Source organism: Aristolochia californica, unplaced genomic scaffold (assembly GCF_029961685.1).
Source record: "Aristolochia californica isolate CCGP_79_NKW_82.1479 unplaced genomic scaffold, dmAriCali1.0.hap1 SCAF_9, whole genome shotgun sequence".
Taxonomy (NCBI): Eukaryota; Viridiplantae; Streptophyta; class Magnoliopsida; order Piperales; family Aristolochiaceae; genus Aristolochia; species Aristolochia californica.
In genome coordinates this window covers 4480531-4497763 of record NW_027182290.1, presented here as the reverse complement: position 1 = coordinate 4497763, position 17233 = coordinate 4480531, and the positions used below count along the sequence as shown (strand labels likewise).

At 33.4% G+C, this 17233-nt stretch overlaps 1 protein-coding gene across 1 annotated transcript; it reads left to right on the top strand.

Annotated features, from left to right (window-relative positions):
* The first annotated feature begins 10610 nt into the window (after nt 1–10610).
* On the top strand, nt 10611–12225 carry LOC137940240 (alpha carbonic anhydrase 7-like). Its single transcript, XM_068785188.1, has 7 exons — nt 10611–10698; nt 10807–11024; nt 11164–11270; nt 11372–11474; nt 11556–11723; nt 11884–11937; nt 12142–12225. The coding sequence occupies exons 1-7, from the start codon at nt 10611–10613 to the stop codon at nt 12223–12225; spliced, it is 822 nt and encodes a 273-aa protein (XP_068641289.1).
* The last annotated feature ends 5008 nt before the right edge of the window (nt 12226–17233 follow it).

Here is a 17233-nt window from a genome sequence, read left to right as displayed (position 1 = left end):
TTAATTTTTATTTATTTCCCAAAAAGAAGCAATAAAAGGTCCATTTAACTTTCCTAAGAAAATTTTAAAATATTTCTTGTAATTTTCTAATAAGTCACTAATAGTAATAAGATTTTATTTAAAGGTTTTTTTGGGAATATGTATCATAGGAAAAATATTTTTAGTTTTTCCTATAATATAAATTTTCATCTAGGGGCACTAGATTCAAAAATCACAAAACAAGCTAGACAACGATTGGAGTAAAAAAGATTAATATTGGTGCATTTTAATCCATTATTGAAATTCATTCCTGAACCTCCCCTTTCATTATATTTTTTAAAAATGTATGCAAAATTTTATATATAATTTATTTAAAGCCACCCCTACGTACTAGATCATAAACAAGGAAAAAAAAAACTCTTTGTCCCTTCCTCATGGCTCTTAAAGAAATTGAAAATATATTTTAGTAGAAATACGTTTCTAGAGACTATTAGTGGTTTTTTCAATAAATGTAGAAAAGACATTTTTAGTAGAAATATAAGGACCATTAGTGCCTCATGTTTTTTCAAAATCTTTTTCTAATTATAAATTATTTTTAAAAAATCATATAATTTTCTAAGTAATATTTTCTTGCCAAGATGGGTTAGAAAACCATAGAAATTTTTTAAATAAGTATTTGACAATTGATGATATAATACTTTGAGCATGGGGCAATTTTCATAACAATTTTGTGTTTGACATTTTATGTGATTAAAATTTTATCGATAAGTATAATAATATATTAGATTAATTATTAATTTTTATTTATTTCCTTAGAAAATGCAATAAGAGGTCCATTTAACTTTCCTAAGAAAAATTAAAAATATTTCTTGTAATTTTCTAGTAAGTCTCTAGTAGTAATAGGATTTTATTTAAAGGATTTATAGTTTTTATTTGGGTGATTGTAAATTGATAGTGACATTTTATTTAGTTTTGTTGTGTTTGATTATTGTATGGAGTTTATTTATAATGTTATGCAGTGTATGGAGTGTTTAGACTATTTTATGGAGTGTTTATAAAATGTATAAACAATTTTATGGAGAGGTCATGCCAAATTTTATACAAGTATTATATATATAGATTATGCACAATTTTAAGGGGAGGTTATGCCCAATCTTATACACGTATTATATATATAAGTTATGCCCAATTTTATGTAGAGATCATTCCCAATTTTATGTAAAATGTATGCATAATTTTATATACATTTTATTCGATATATATTTTTTGAAAAGTTTTAAATGTTTGTTGAGGCTCGAGCTCGGCTCGAACTCGTTGGGCTTGAGCTCGATAACAATTTTAGGCTCGAGACGAGGCTTGGCTCGAAGCTCGGCTCGAAATATTTAAATCAAGTTCGGTTCGAACATAAGCAGGTTCGGGCTCGGCTCAGCTCAATGCCACCCCTAGTGCTAAGGAAGACGATGTTTAATTGTTCCTAAGTTAGGAAAAATTAAACCATTGTCATAACTGGTTTAATTATCCAATTAATTAAACCATTAGTTTTTTTATTTTTGGTTAATATATTATTAATTAATAATATGTTAAATATATATTATGTTATTGAAATTAATATATTTATTTATTTATTGTGTATTTATTTATTTTTATTAAAATAGTGGTTTTATTGTTAAACTATATCTTATGTTATTACAAAATAATTTATTTATTTATTATATTCAATTATGTTATTTTTAACTTTTTTATTTATTTTAAATAATTTATTCTAGTCACACGTAATTATTGTTTTAATTTATAATAAACTATAATCATTAATTAATATAATATAGTTTTCATTAATTAGGATATTAATATATTCTAATACTACACGTTAAATCACTGTAGTAACCAAGTTTATTTTGGTTAATTATCTGTTTAGGTATATTCTATTTAAGTATATTATAACAGGTTACTCATTCTCGTATTTATATCATACTTTTCATTTGGGGGCACTAACACTGGAATGTATTTTCTAGTGCACTTGAACTCGTCTACACTAATACCCCAAGATGAGTTGAAGTTGAATCAATTCATAGTTGAAGTTCATGACCAACATGAAGATCATCTTTGCACTTGGTGTTAGTGTTAACGACTTCATGTGCACTCGAAAACAGTTTCTAGTGTTAGTGCCTCAACATGAGAAAAACATAAAAAACAAGAGAATCCTTAAATCCTTACAGTCCACTTAATTACAACAAAATCCTTAAACCCCAAATTAGGTAAAACAACCATTATTACTACAAGAATAAGTTATTTAAAGTATAATTAAATATATTAATATATGTACTAATTGAATTAGACATTTTAGTGTGCATTAATGTGGTAATTACATGAGCCAATGAAATATGCACATGATTAATTACAAATAATAAATAAATAACGTTATAAATTACAAAAACGAAAGGAATACATTGAGTTATTAATTTATTAATAACATAATTTATACCTTAACCTAAAAATAAATAATTTAAGAGAAAAAATTGATCTAATCATAACTTTAACACACTATATATTTGTACAAAATATATTCTATGTATTATTAATTAATAATGTATTATCACAAAATTTAAAACCATTGGTTTATTTAACGATAGCAATCAGATAATTATGCCAAAATAATTTATCAAATATTTATTTTTAAAAATATTTTAATTATGACTATTAAATCACTATTTTAATATAATAATTATAAAATAAATATATTAAATAAATAAAAATATTTATTTTTATAAATTAATGATTTTTATGATGATAGTTTATTTTTTCCTAAGTTCGGAAAAATTAAACCATCGTTGTCTTCCTCAGTGGCGAGCCAATGGGCAACGGTGACGAATGCGGGCAACACCGATAGAGGCGGTGCTCCGACGGTACGCCGAGAGGGAGAAGAGAGGGAGGCCGAGAAGCTCTGCAACAGATGCTCGACCTCCCATGCTTTGCCACGGAGGTCGAGAGGGAGAGGTGTGGGAGGATGTCCGACAGGGGGGGAGGGAAGAGAGGAACGCCGAGAGAGAAGATAAGTCGCCGCCGAGCGAGGAAGGCCTTCCTTCCTCTCCTCTCCCTCTTGACCTCCGTCGCAGAGCCTCTCGGTTTCCCGTACTCTACAACGGAGGTCGAGAGGGAGAGGCACTAGACAGGGAGACCAGAGGGGGACGGTGGAGACGAGAGAGGGAGCAGAGAGCGCGGGGTTTAGGGAGACGACAGAGGGGCTGCGGGAACAAGAGAAGGGCGAGGGAACGAAATGAGCAGAAATGAGCGAGACGGTATGTGCCAGAGAGAGCTCCGCGCGTGAGTCATGTACATGATTTTCAAAATCAGACGAAAAGCACTTTCCGTCGTTTACTCTTGGGACATGAACTCCTGAGTCATGGATGATCATGTACATGACATAAATTTTGGCGCTCCCTAACGACATCAAGACATGAACTGAGTAATGCGCATGAAGATCATATCTTGAGTCGTGTTGACTAACCCCCCTAAGTTCAATTCAATTCTTTACTTCAATTCAAGTTCTTTGTGGACTAACCCCCCGTGAAAGTGAAAGTGAAATCTTGTTAATGTGGTAGATGTAAAGTGCACTGGAAAATATTTTCCTGTGTTAGTACCCACAAATAAAAAATGTAGTGTAAACAAGAGAATGAATTACTTTTTATGATATTCCTAAATAGATCATATACCTAACACAGATAATTAACCTAAACAAACATGGTTAAAATATATTAATATACTAATTAATTAAATAAGATATTTCATTAATAAATTCAGATAGATTGCAGTTTAGTCTAAGTTAATACAATAATTACGTGTGACAATTAATTGGTGCACTAATTAATTATAAAAACTAGATAAATAAAAACTAAAAAAATAACAGTAATGAATATAACAAATAAATAAAAATAATATTTTATTAATAACATAAGATATATTTTACGTAGTATAAATTAATAATTTATTTACACAAAATTAAAAATCTTTAGTTTCATTAATGATAAAAAATAGATTTATTTTAAAAAAATACTTATTCAATTGCTTACTTTTACAATATTTTAATTACCTCTCTTAAATCACTAATTTAATATAGTAATAAATATAATATAATATTTTATTAATAACTTAAGATAGATTTTACATAGTATAAATTAATAATATACTTCCACAAAATTAAAAATCATTAGTTCAATTAATGATAAAAATAGAATAATTTTAAAAAATACCTTACCAATTGTTTACTTTAATAATATTTTAGTTACCACTCTTAAATCACTAATTTAATATAGTAATAAAAATGGATATAATGAATAAATAAATATAATATTTTATTAATAACATAATATAGATTTTAGTAGTATAAATTAATAATTTATTTCCACAAAATTAAAAATCATTAGTTTAATTAATGAAAAAAATAGTTGATCAATTGCTTACTTTAACAATATTTTAATTAAATGAGTAATTTAATATAATAATAAATATAATAAATAAAATATTTATTAATAATTGAAGATTGATTTTTATGAAGTATAAATTAATAATATATTTCCATAAAATAAAAATTATCAATTTAATTAATTATAAAAAATAGAATAATTAAAAAAAAATATTGGATCCAATGGTAGCTTTAAAAATATTTTAATTACCACTATTAAATAACTAATTTAATATAGTAATATAAATAATGAACATAATAAAAAAATAAAAATATAGTTGCAAGATTTAGTGTCAAGGTGGAGCTATGGCACATGCAGTAAGCGAACTTTTATGGATTAAACCCTTCATATCAGACTTGGGATTCAATAAAGGGAGTCCTATGGAACTCTATTGGGATAATCAAGCCTCGATCCATATTGCTTCCAATCCAGTCTTTCATGAGAGAACAAAACGTATCGAAGTTGACTGTCAATTTGTTAGAGAGAAGCTTCAAGTAGGCTTTGTATGTCTCAAACATGTTTAACCTCAAAGGTAAGTTGCTGATATACTCACAAAACCAGTTAGCTCAACATTTCTCTCCACTGTACGCACAAAGTCTAAAATATATGATGTATTCTCACTACCAACTTGAGGGGAAGTGTTAGAAAATATAATCAAGCTTGGGTGTCATTGATGTAGTAATTTATGATCTTTTGTCTTTTATCGACACTTATTAGGGTGAAGGGTATGGGTGTAATTATTGTGTTTTGATAACAATAAATAAAGTTTAAGGAGAAGGATTAGGGCAATGACCTCACTACTCAAATCCTCTCCTCACTTTCACCAACGAGCTCTCCTTCTCCCACACTCAACCGTCCCTCTTCTCTCCTTCTCTTTCTCTCTTCTTCTTCTCTTATCTTCTCCTTCTTTCTTCCTTCTTTCTCTACTCTATGTTGACGTCATCAACCATGGAATCCTGAAAATTGCAGTTCATGATTACTTTTTTCCTTTAATGTTCATTTATTCATAGAAAGCTAAATAATTTTAGTAATTTATAATTGTTATTTTCTCTTTTAAGTTTCATTTTACAATTAATTAATTTCACTTTAATATTTTTTAAAATGACTAATTACTTTTGTGAGGGATACTGGTTGGAAATGATTTGGAAATAGAAGAAATTGCAAAATCGATTACAAATAGTTGTCAGTCACTCAACTACTCATTATGTAGTACCTATATCAATTATGACTTAAAATTACTTGGCTCATGTTCAAAAAGTTGAGATCTAAGTTTTTAATAAGGATTTAAATGATCAAGCGTTAGAAATATTTAGCTCAATAAAGAAAATTATCGATTTTGGCTTCATTTCAAGCTTTGGAGGGGGAAAAACTTCTTAAATAATGTGTGAGAACTTAGAAGAATGTTTTCATTGTGGAGAGGGACTACTTTCATTTGAGGCAAGTTTTGGTTAAATAACACGAACTCCAATATTAAAAAACAAGTTGTTATGAGTAGATAAGGTTATTTTTGGTATTTAGCAAAATAAATAAAAACAGTCCAAAATTATGAATAATAATCAATAAATCCTATTTTTGCTTCTAAACATGTTGATAGGTCACTTACAAGATTTAAAGACCTACAACTTTTGGATTTGGGTCTAACATCAAAAAATTTAAATTTCTACAACTAGTGGTCAACTACTCTCCCTGCATTCGTCTTCATTTTGTTAAAATGGCTTGATTCTATGTGTAAATCTTGTTGATTCCTCTCACAATGGTCAAGTACTCTTCTTTCTTTGCCAAGTTTTGTTGATGGTAGTTATTGATTACTTTTAGTTTAAGTTGTCGACTACTTTTAGCTTAAGTGGTCAATTGCTTTTGAAAGTGGTCAACTATTTTTTTCTTGTTTCTTCATGTAGTTAACTCCTTTGCCAAGTGGTTGATTTTTTTTTTGTTAGAAGATGGGCCCAAACCCACACGACCAAGGAAGACTCACATACCCAAGTGTATTGGAAGATGGGCCCAAACCCACAAGACCAAGGAAGACCCACATATCTAAGTGTGTTGGAAGATGGGCCCAAGTCCATAAGACCAAGGAAAACCCACATATCCAAGAGTGTTGGAAGACAGGCCCAAACCCATAAGATATGAGACCTACCATGATCATGTGAGGTGGCATAAGAAGTCGAACAGAACCACAATTATTATGGAAACATGTCTCATAGAGGAATTTCGGTTTAAAGGTGTTTTAGTCATATTAATTTTCTATTTATATTGGGTTATATAATTATGTCAGGATATCTTTAAGTGTTAGAATTTGGTGTAATTGGGACAAAGGTAGTTTAATTGTAATTGGACTCTGTTACCTTCCTCTATTATAAATAGAGGTTCATATACTCTGATTACAATAAGTCAATGAAGTATTTCTCTTTTCCATAAATTCAACATGGTATCAGAGCAGGTTCTGTGAGTTGACTTGGTCAAACTACATAGGTAATCTGATTTTTTCTTATTTATTATCTCTAGTAGTTTAGGTTCGTATTTATCTTTTTGCAGTCCCTATACCCGTTATTTGATTTACGTTTTCACCTCTATACTGAATATTGCATATTATATATTGATGAGAAGATATTTGAGTCTACTTTCCAAGGAAAAATGATTTTTTGCAATCGATATTTGAAGCAATAAAAGTCAGACAAGACTTTTTTATCAAACAACAAAGGTCAGACAGGACCATATTGGTTGACTCTTTTTTTTTTCTCATTAATACTCCTTTAGCCTATTTTTGGGTTGACTATTTTGACTTTTGGGTGGATCGTCTTAAACAAGACCTCTTCTCTCTCTTGTTCAGTCAAACAATGCTTCAAGCTGTTTTGAAGATGTGTTTTTTGACATAAAATGCTTGCTCACTCTTTTCTATATGAACCGTTTGGCAAGGCTATGGCATTTTGAGCTACAAGATACACTCAATGTACACCATTAGTAACTTAATGTTAGTTATCATCAAAACTATCTTAGTAATGATCTTGAGACCAATAATCGACTCCTTTCTACTTTTGGTTCTATGTTTTTCCTAATGATAGGGTGGATCAAATTTGCATTTCTCAAGGTGATGTAATTGGCTCTTCTACCTAGGGTCCACTCCGTGTGCCCATTTTATTGTTGCCTCTTATTGGCTTGCTATTGGCACACAATAGTTCTCTTTCTCCCTTTATTTGGTCAAGAGATATTGTTAAGCCGTTCATAAAATGTGCTTTATTACATGAGCTATTTGTCCCATTTTGAATATGGGATATTTTCATCGAGATAATTTTGATGATAACAAACACTTAAGTTATTGATAATGTGTATTATGTCATGTATCTCAAACCCCCCCTCAATGAACCTGACTTAAAACCCATTTTCATGAAACCTATAAATGTAAAAACCTAGTAGTAGATGGGAATGAGGTGAGGTTAGATTTCCAAACCTGTAAACCTTTCCCCACTAAAACCTATTAAGAGGTGGAGATGGGGTTGGATTTCTAAACCTATGATGGATTATGCCAAGGAAGAATGAGTTTTAGGTTAGGTTCACAATGTGGGGATGACTTTCAAAAACCCGATCCATAGCCACCCTTATATAAATAAAAAAATGGAAAATGCACAAGAAAGTACTTTCTTGTGTTAGTGCCCAAAATGGAAAATTTAGTGGAAACAAGGGAATGAGTTATTTTTTATAATATACCTAAACAACTAATATACCTAAACAAATAATAAACCCAAACCAACATGATTACTTTTATAATTAGTAATTTAATATAACATTAAAATATACTTACATAATAAATAATTAAGTTGAGTATTTTTGTTTAAAATAAGATAGACTATAGTTTAGTCTAAATTAATAAAATAATCACGAGTTAAAACCCTAATTATTAATTGAATTAATTATAAAATATAAAATAATTAAACAAAAATGTTTACTTTGATAATGTCTTGATACTTGATCAAATACTTGAATTAACTATGGGTTCTTGTTACTCAAATGGGTTTATTGATGTTCGTTGATGCCCATTTATCAATCAAGTTTCATAGCAGAAAACTGCAGCAAAAAAGTGAGAAAACTGCTTCCTAATCGTCGCACAAATCCAAAATCTTCGGCCTTGAAGTTCATTTAAGAGTTCTTATTCTTTCTTATCCAGGCGACAAATCATCAGGACTAGAAGCAAAAAAGTACTTTGAATTTTATTTAGAACGACGGCTCGTTTTTTAAGTTCATTAACAATATTATGCCATTTGGATTTGGTTGGTTCAGTTCCATGTCCAGGACACTGTAGCCATATATCTATCATGATCTGAAGACGTAATAAGAAAACGGAAAATCTTATACATTATAGATTTACACGATTTCCTCCTCTGATCTCTCGGAGGAGGAAATCAAACAGCAAATACAAACCAAAATGCCATTTGGCATCAAATTCCTTTGACAAGTTTTTTTCTTTTCAATTCAAGATGAAGAACAAACCCTAAACAAAAGAGTTAGTATAAACAGATCCACCAGACCCAGGAGGTGGCTTACCTTATTCAATTGCCACTTGTAGTTATTTGAAGCAACCCCAGAAACAAGTAGAAGCTTCTCTTGGGTCTTTTTTTTATCTTAGAACCAGCCTACCAGAATGCCAAAGTTACAGGCATGGAGTTGACCCACCAAACCTCATCATATATTATATGTTTCTCTCTTCCAAACTGGTAATGTTTGCCATTCTTGTCAAATGAAACATCCTCTGATTCAACCAAGCCAAATACTGTTTGAGAAAGAAACAAATCAAGTTTCAAAGAAGAAAAAGAAAATCTGACCAGGCTGTGATAATCCCACAAAGAATGAAGGAGAACAGCAGGCTGATATTCATGGTTTTCAGAAAACTTGTCAAAGTGGGCTTTGGTGCAAAGTCAATCCAGTAAAGTTATTCTTTGGTGAGACGAGATTACTTGACGATGGGATATGAGAAATTTGTTTTGGTAAATTGGTCTGTAATGGGGGTGGGTGGGTGGGTCAGTGGGAGAAGATTTGACTCTTGAATTGCAAACAGATATGACCAAGAAATAACTGCAAGTGGCGTCGAATGAAAGGTAACGACAAAGGCGTCAATCTGAAATTCACATCAAAGACGGCCTTCAACAAAATTTCACCGGATTCATTGGGAGAGTCTCCGTCTGCAACTAAATTCTTCAGGTGGAAACACAGAAATCAATGTGAAAGAGAATTCATTGTTTACAAACGAAACTTCTGATGAAAAACCCATGTTAGGACAAATCTTTATTCATCATAGAAGGACAAAAATCAAACATTAACGATCCAGATTCCAAATTTTTGTTAGTTCTTGACGTTGAACTTAACAATTCTACAAATTTTCTTTCAAAGATGAGGTCACCCGTTTTTTCTCCTAGAAGAAAGATTTCCGCCAAAATGGAATTGTGGGGTTAGTGTAAGAAGGCAAGTTTGACTCTAGTTCTAGCAGTGAATTAAGAGATAATTTTTCTTTACCACTGTGGTAATAAACTTTCTTGACCACCTAACAAAACCATACCAGCAATCTTTTCAACCGGATAGGTAAGAGGTGATTCGTTTCTTCCGCGTCGGCCACAGTGAAAATATTTCTTCAATGACACGCAAATGGAGAGTAATTCATGAAAAAATTGATTACAAGTAATTACAGTTAAGTCAAAACCTTGGGCAGCTTTGCTTTCATTCCATTTATCTGGACATAAAGCAGCCAATATCACAAAAGTCACATGGATTACTTCTTTTTAGCACATTTTTATAACTGGGTTGTCTTGTTTATTCAAAATTTCAGTTACCCATTCAAAGTTTTTTAATCTTTCATTTGTTTTTCTAGTTTCTTATGGTTTTGGCTTTGTGCATTATCTGATCAAGACTTGACCTGTAGCCTTAGTAAAATATGGCAAAAGATTATTTTACTCCGTTTTGTTTCCTTTCTCGTCTTTGAAGAAGTCTTTCTTTAAAGTAGAATTCCTTGTATGAACACCACCTTCGTATCCTATATATAGTTATCCATCAAACCTTTCTCTCCCTCTCATCTGCTTCATTTCAGATCTTGCCAAGAGCTACAATCTATTTCTTCTCTCCCTCTCTCGCTGTATTTCTGTCTGTCTATCACCCTTCTGCAATTGAGGTAGCTAGTTTTACATAATGAAGAAAGACAACAGCCTCGCCATTTGCCTGACATTTTTTTTAATCTTCTTCCCCTCTTTGATGCCAGTGAAATCTCAGGAAGTTGGTAAGCACTGGATCTAGCATTCTGTAATCTTACAAGCCTGTTTCTTTCTCTTCAAACTGGTTCTTTCTTGTCTGACTAATCTTTCCTTTTTGTTTTCAATGTAATCAGAGGATGAAAGGGAGTTTAGCTACATTGAAGGCAGTGACAATGGACCCCAGCACTGGGGCGAAATCCATGAAGATTGGGCTGCCTGCAACAAGGGCAACATGCAGTCCCCAATCGACCTTCTGAACGAGAGGGTGGAAGTGGTTGAGCATCTTGGGAGGCTCAAGCGGAATTACAGGCCTTCCAATGCGACACTGGTGAATAGGGGTCATGACATAATGGTAAGTTAGCAGTGCCTCAAGTAACTATAAAGATTAGAATCTCATGTAAATTTCAAAGAGAAGAAACATGGAAGATAAGCAGTCTTTATCGACTTGTTCAAATTCTCATATAAGTATTTTTTTTCTTCTTTTTCTGTAGATCGACTGGACTGATGGAGCAGGTACAATCACTGTAAACGGGACTGAATATGTCCTCAAACAGTGTCACTGGCACTCGCCATCGGAGCACTCCATCGACGGCCGAAGGTACATGGGAGAACCAATATTGAACTGATCACAGAGTGAATTATACTGTTTTCTCAGAAATATGCGTCTCACACATTTCAAAACAATTATTGTTTCTTCAGGTTTTCTCTAGAGGTGCATTTGGTTCATGAGAGCGCAGACAAGAAGATTGCAGTTTTTGGGATCATGTATACAATTGGCAGACCAGACCCATTTCTCTCTGAGGTGTCTCACTCTCTCGCTATCTCTCTCCTCCATGCTACAGATTTGAAGTATTCACCGAGACTTGTCTACGTGAAAATACAGATTTTAAACCATGTAGATGACATTAAGGACATGGAAGATGCAAGGAAGAAACTGGGCATCGTGAATCCAAGGCATATAAAGCTGGGAAGCAGAAAATACTACAGATACAAGGGCTCTCTCACAACTCCCCCTTGCACTGAAGATGTCATTTGGACCATCTTAAGAAAGGTTTACCAACTCCCAGATGTCTTACATTCAATAGTGATTCTACAAAGACAAATGCAGAATCCGAAATCTTAAAATATGATTACTGTTCCATCGTTGTCAAGATCTTGGCAGACTTTCAAAGCCTCCCTATTTGCACTAAATAATTGTTAATTGCTTGCAGGTGAGGACAGTCTCCAGGGAGCAGGTGAAAATGCTGAGAGAAGCGGTTCATGACGTGAGTACCATATTTTACAAAGTCATTTTTCGTTTAAAATAATGGGAACTCCATTTTTCTCTAACTGAATTTTTTTTTTTTATTGTTTCTCATTAGAACAATAGGAAACTCATCTTTCCCATCCGTTTTAGTTTTTTGTGGGACAAACATCATTTTCCTATCTGTGTTTTGTTATTTGACGGTCAAAAATTGGATGTGTTGCAGGATTCAGAGATGAACGCGAGACCAGTGCAGCCAACCAACTTCAGAACTGTGCAACTCTATACTCCACGAGAACGGAAATATTAACTCCCAAGCATTTTCAGTTTTTTTTTTGTTGGCATTAGATTATTATTTATTTGTAATCATTTAAATTCACATGGAATATTTCAGTAGTTTATTATATTTTTTTATCAATAATAATCTTTCAGTATAATTACTATCGAACTACTTAGATGCCATAATGAACCTATTTGTCTATTTTTTTTTATTAAATAAAAATAAAATAGAACGAAAATTTAACCCAATTAGGCATTTTTTAATTTTTCCATTGACCCATTTACTATTATTAAATAGAAGAAAAATGTGCATGTTACATTCCATGTTGCAAACCAAAGATGGGTGTGTATTTTGTGTATTTGAAAGGGTAAAGTGGTACCCTAACATAACCATACACAGTGAGATGAAAACTAAACTAAACACTTTGAAAATTCTCCATGTCAATCATACCTAAAGAACAAGGAGAAAGATGTCTTGCAACAAAGGTCATCTACGATCATTTGAACGCTTTAGGAAATTTAGAAAATGGTTTTTAACGCAAAGGGAAGTATCAACTTAATCAGTGCTAAAGATTTTCTCTTGTGATCCATCGTGGAGAGAAAGTCGAAGGCATAGTTTTTACAAGGTTGCAAGTGTATCCAGGTCCTAGACGCAACAATGTGAAACTATTAGGCATCTTCATTGTCCTTGTTGAGTCCCAACTTGGCCAACACTCACCTTGATGGCTAAGATTGTGTCATTGGGTTCCTAATCCCACACCATTAACTTGTAACAATTTGAAAATTCTTGGTTCTAAGAACTATAGGAAATAATTCAACAACATTTTACATTCTTCTGGCTGCAATATAGAACATTTACTTCAATATGTGAGTAGCATGTGTAGACCGTATATTGACTTTCACATTACTTTTGATGATAACTAAACTTAATTGAACTAATAACTTGAAAATCCAAATATTTAAGATAATTCACCTTCAAGAGCATCTCAAGGTATAAAACATCAAAGCCAAATTCAAGACCTCAAGCACAATTGAAGAATATCTCTTGAAGAAGCATTCACAAGGAAGAAGACAACAAGAAGACTCGAGTTCAAGCATTGTAAACAAATATCTAAACTCAGTCAATTTTTTTAAGAGAGCATTCCAAACTTCTATTCCTTAAGTACATTTGTGAAATCAAAGTTTTAGGTTATAAATTGCATATAAACATGTTTAAGATCATCATTAAGATCATTTATATACATGTTAAAACACTTAGAATTTTTTTTTCATACTTTAGAAAGTCTACATTTCTAAATTGGCATAGGAATGGTGGATCAACCACCAGTAATGATCGATCATCCAGAACTATGCAAGCTAGAAATATAAAACATGATCGATCAATCATCCAGCACATGGCCATTTCATGCTATAACACATGATCGATCATCCAATTGATCATTATTGTCTAGGCAAGCTGAATTTTCATGGAATGAGTGATCATCCCTCCTGATTGATCGATTAGTCAGAACCTTGCTAGTAAGGGACATAAACAATGATCCATCATAGGAAAATACACTGGTCAATCATACTTAAATTGCACAGCTAGTGAGAATCTCGATTGATTGATCATCCCTTGATCATGATTGATCAACTTGACTTTTCTAGACCACAATAATATATTGATTGATCAACCCATCGATTAATAAGTCATTGTCTGATAGAAAAGTAACCGTTATGATTGGTTGATCAATCGAAGTATTGATTTTTTCTAACGGGTAAATAATGACTAGTTTGAGTTGGGAAAACTACAAATACTCCACCAAATCGTGAGTAAAGGAAATAATGAATATTTATTGGCATATCTTCAGGCCACAATCCTTTTTCTTACAAATTTTCATCAAAAGTGTTTTAGAGAGAAAGAAAGAGAGCCACATACTTTGTAAAACCTTATTCTCTTTCAATCATCCTTGCATTCATCATAGTACAAGTTCCTTAATCATTTCACAACGTGCTATCAAGGAGGAGGAAACTCGAATCTCTCAAGGAGAAGCATCTCTCCAAGTAAGGGTGTAACTTTTTTCCTTTCTTTTTATGTATTTGTGAAAGGTTCATCTAGAACCTGTTAATCTAGATAGAAATGCCTAGCTAGAGCTAGAATCTAGAAAAAAAACCCTTCGGGAGATTGACATTATGTATTGAGCTACACGTGGCCAAAAAGAGCCAAGATCTCTTTTGTATTTTTCCTGCTTTTAGAGCTTAATAGTGGAATTTTTCCAAGGAAGGGTTCTTAGGAAGTGATTACTACTAGGGGAACATCGGTAATGAAAAATCTATGTGTATCAATGGGTTGTGCTTGTTGTTATTTACATTGAATTATTTTTATGCATGAATTTCTAATTTGAACATCTCAATTCACCCCCCTTCTGAGAAGCCACCTAGGCTAACAATATGAACCCTATTAAGTTGTCTGGGCATATCCTCCCTCCTTTTCCTATGTTCAACTTGGGCTTATTGTATGTCGATCCATTTGGAACATGTGCTTCAATAACACGACATGAAAAAGTGTATGTAAGGAAAAGAGATTTAGCCACACATTGAGACAAACCATATAACTATCCAATGTCTATGACATTACATTCCCTTTGATGGTAATGCAGTCGTTTGGATCCAACGAATCCTAAACAACTAATTTATAGAACAAAAAAAAAAAAAAGAGTATAGTAAGACAAGAGAAAACCATCATGAAGCAATCACAACATTTACCTAAAAAACTAATTTATAGAACAAAAAAAAAGAGTATAATAAGTCAAGAGAAAACCAACATGAAGCAATCACACCATTCACCAAAAACCAAATGCAAACTCTCCTACACAAGAAAAACAACAATAAGGAAAGATAAAATGCTACAAATCTCATATCTTTAAAATGTATGCTACCAATCTTCAAATTTTCCTTAAGTGCTTTTCTTTTGAACTGGGTCTCTCAAATCCTCAAACACAATGCTTGTAGTTGTTGGAACAATAACTTTGGGACAATGAAGGAGATCTAGTAATGGTTCAAAAATAATGTTTTTTTTTTTTTTTGTTCTTGTAAGGTAAACAAAGAGATTTAGATTTAACCAAATCTAGTAGGATAACTAATGTTGGAAGATAGGCCCAAGCCCCAACGACTAAACAAGGCCCATATATCCAAGTGTGTTGGAAGATAAGCCCAAACCCATAAGACCAAGAAAGGCCCACATATCTAAGAGATGGGCTCAAGGCCCATAGACCAAGAAGAAGCCTTAAACCCATACAATTATGACATTATGAGTATTACACAAGCAGGTCTTATAGGGGAGTTTCAATTTAAATGTGTTTTAGTCAAGTTAATCGGCTATCTGCGTGTGAGAAGCTACTCCTGCTCCGTTCGGCATCAGGGAAGAAATTTTTATAGTTCTATTTCTCGTACAGAGACATAAAAAGATTCTGATAATCGTCGGAAGTCCTTTGGAGGTTGCTCCTATCATCGGAAAGTTTATTTCTAGCAGATCTATCTACCTCATCTGCTGTAATCCTTCTTCCGAGTTGTTGCTGCCACCTATCTTCGGAAAATTATTTTGCGTTTCTGAAGGTTGCCATCCGACGATGCTCTATTTATTTCAGAAGGTCCCGATTGATGTCAAGCCAAAGGTTTCTTCATCAAAATCATATCTTCTGATTAGATTTTTCTGACTCATTGGTCACTCTGTTCAGTGGACTTGCTCATAGCCATCATTACCGTTGCAACTAGCTGTTGTCTTACAATATTTTGTCGATGATGGAGATGACGACCTGGTGCTCATTCTTATCGCAGTGTGGAGAGACGGAAAAGCTCGTTGTTGTTCTAATAAAATTCTGGAAGCGGGAAGACATCTCTACTATCTTGCGCTGTTCTGGGAAGATGATACCGTTGCTGTTGAAACCATTGGGCTAAAAGGCTTGAACCTTTTAGGAAAGCAACCCCACGGATCTTATACAAGGACTGACCCGGTCGATACAAACACAAATTCCAATACTCCCCCGCACGGGAAAACCCGGGACAAACTCCTGGAAAAACCTATGACAAATTCACCAGAAATACCTGGGACAAAATTCGGTGGGAGCGGGACTCAAACTCGGGACCAACCTGCTCTGATACCATGTTGAAACCAATGGGCTAAAAGGCTCGAACCTGTTAGGAAAGCAACCCCACGGATCTTATACAAGGACTGGCCCGGTCGATACAAACACAAATTCCAACAGTTGCCAAAGAAGAAGAAAAAGAAGAAGACCGTCGCAATTAAATTTCTCTGGTCTCCCTCTCGGTTCGGAGCCGTGAGGAAGACGAAGGCATTCTGAGAGTCCTTCGACGCCATGAGTTGTCGTTGCCGAAGAGAAGAAGAAGTTCTGAGTTGTTCGGCGCCGTGAGGAAGATGAACTCTCCGTTCTGTTCGGAAGTGGGGGGGAAGACGACCCTGTTGCCTGATTAATATTTTATGCTTGTCTCTGGAGATAGCATTGTCATTTTTCCGAGCTTCTTCTGTTCCTCTGATCAGCCAGCTGCGGGGAGGAAGACGGAAGAACTGTTCGACTGCGGGAGGAAGACACAGCCGAAGGCACTGTTGATAAATTTTTCCTTAAAGTTAGGAAAAATAAACCCGTCGGTTCAGCGCTTGTTCCAACCCAACTCGTACCGGTCCAGGTCAACCCAACTACCCAACAACCTGAGGCTGCCCTTCTAGTTGTTGTTGACCAGCACCAACAGACCAAGTCAACACAGTCCAACTCGGGTCCTGGTCAGTTTGAGGGGCCACTTATTTTCTACCTGGGTATACGTGTTAGCACAAAATCTTATACATATTTCTGCAACGACTCGGTAAAATTTTTCTTTGGCTAGATTATTATTTTGAAGAATTGACATATTATTCCTTGGTCAGCATATTATTTGGTACATATATGTGCATTAGATTATTTCATGGGTCAATTTTATAAAGATTATTTTGGTCGTGTTATATTCCAGTTATTGCTATTATGTCTCTTTGGATGAGACATTATTAT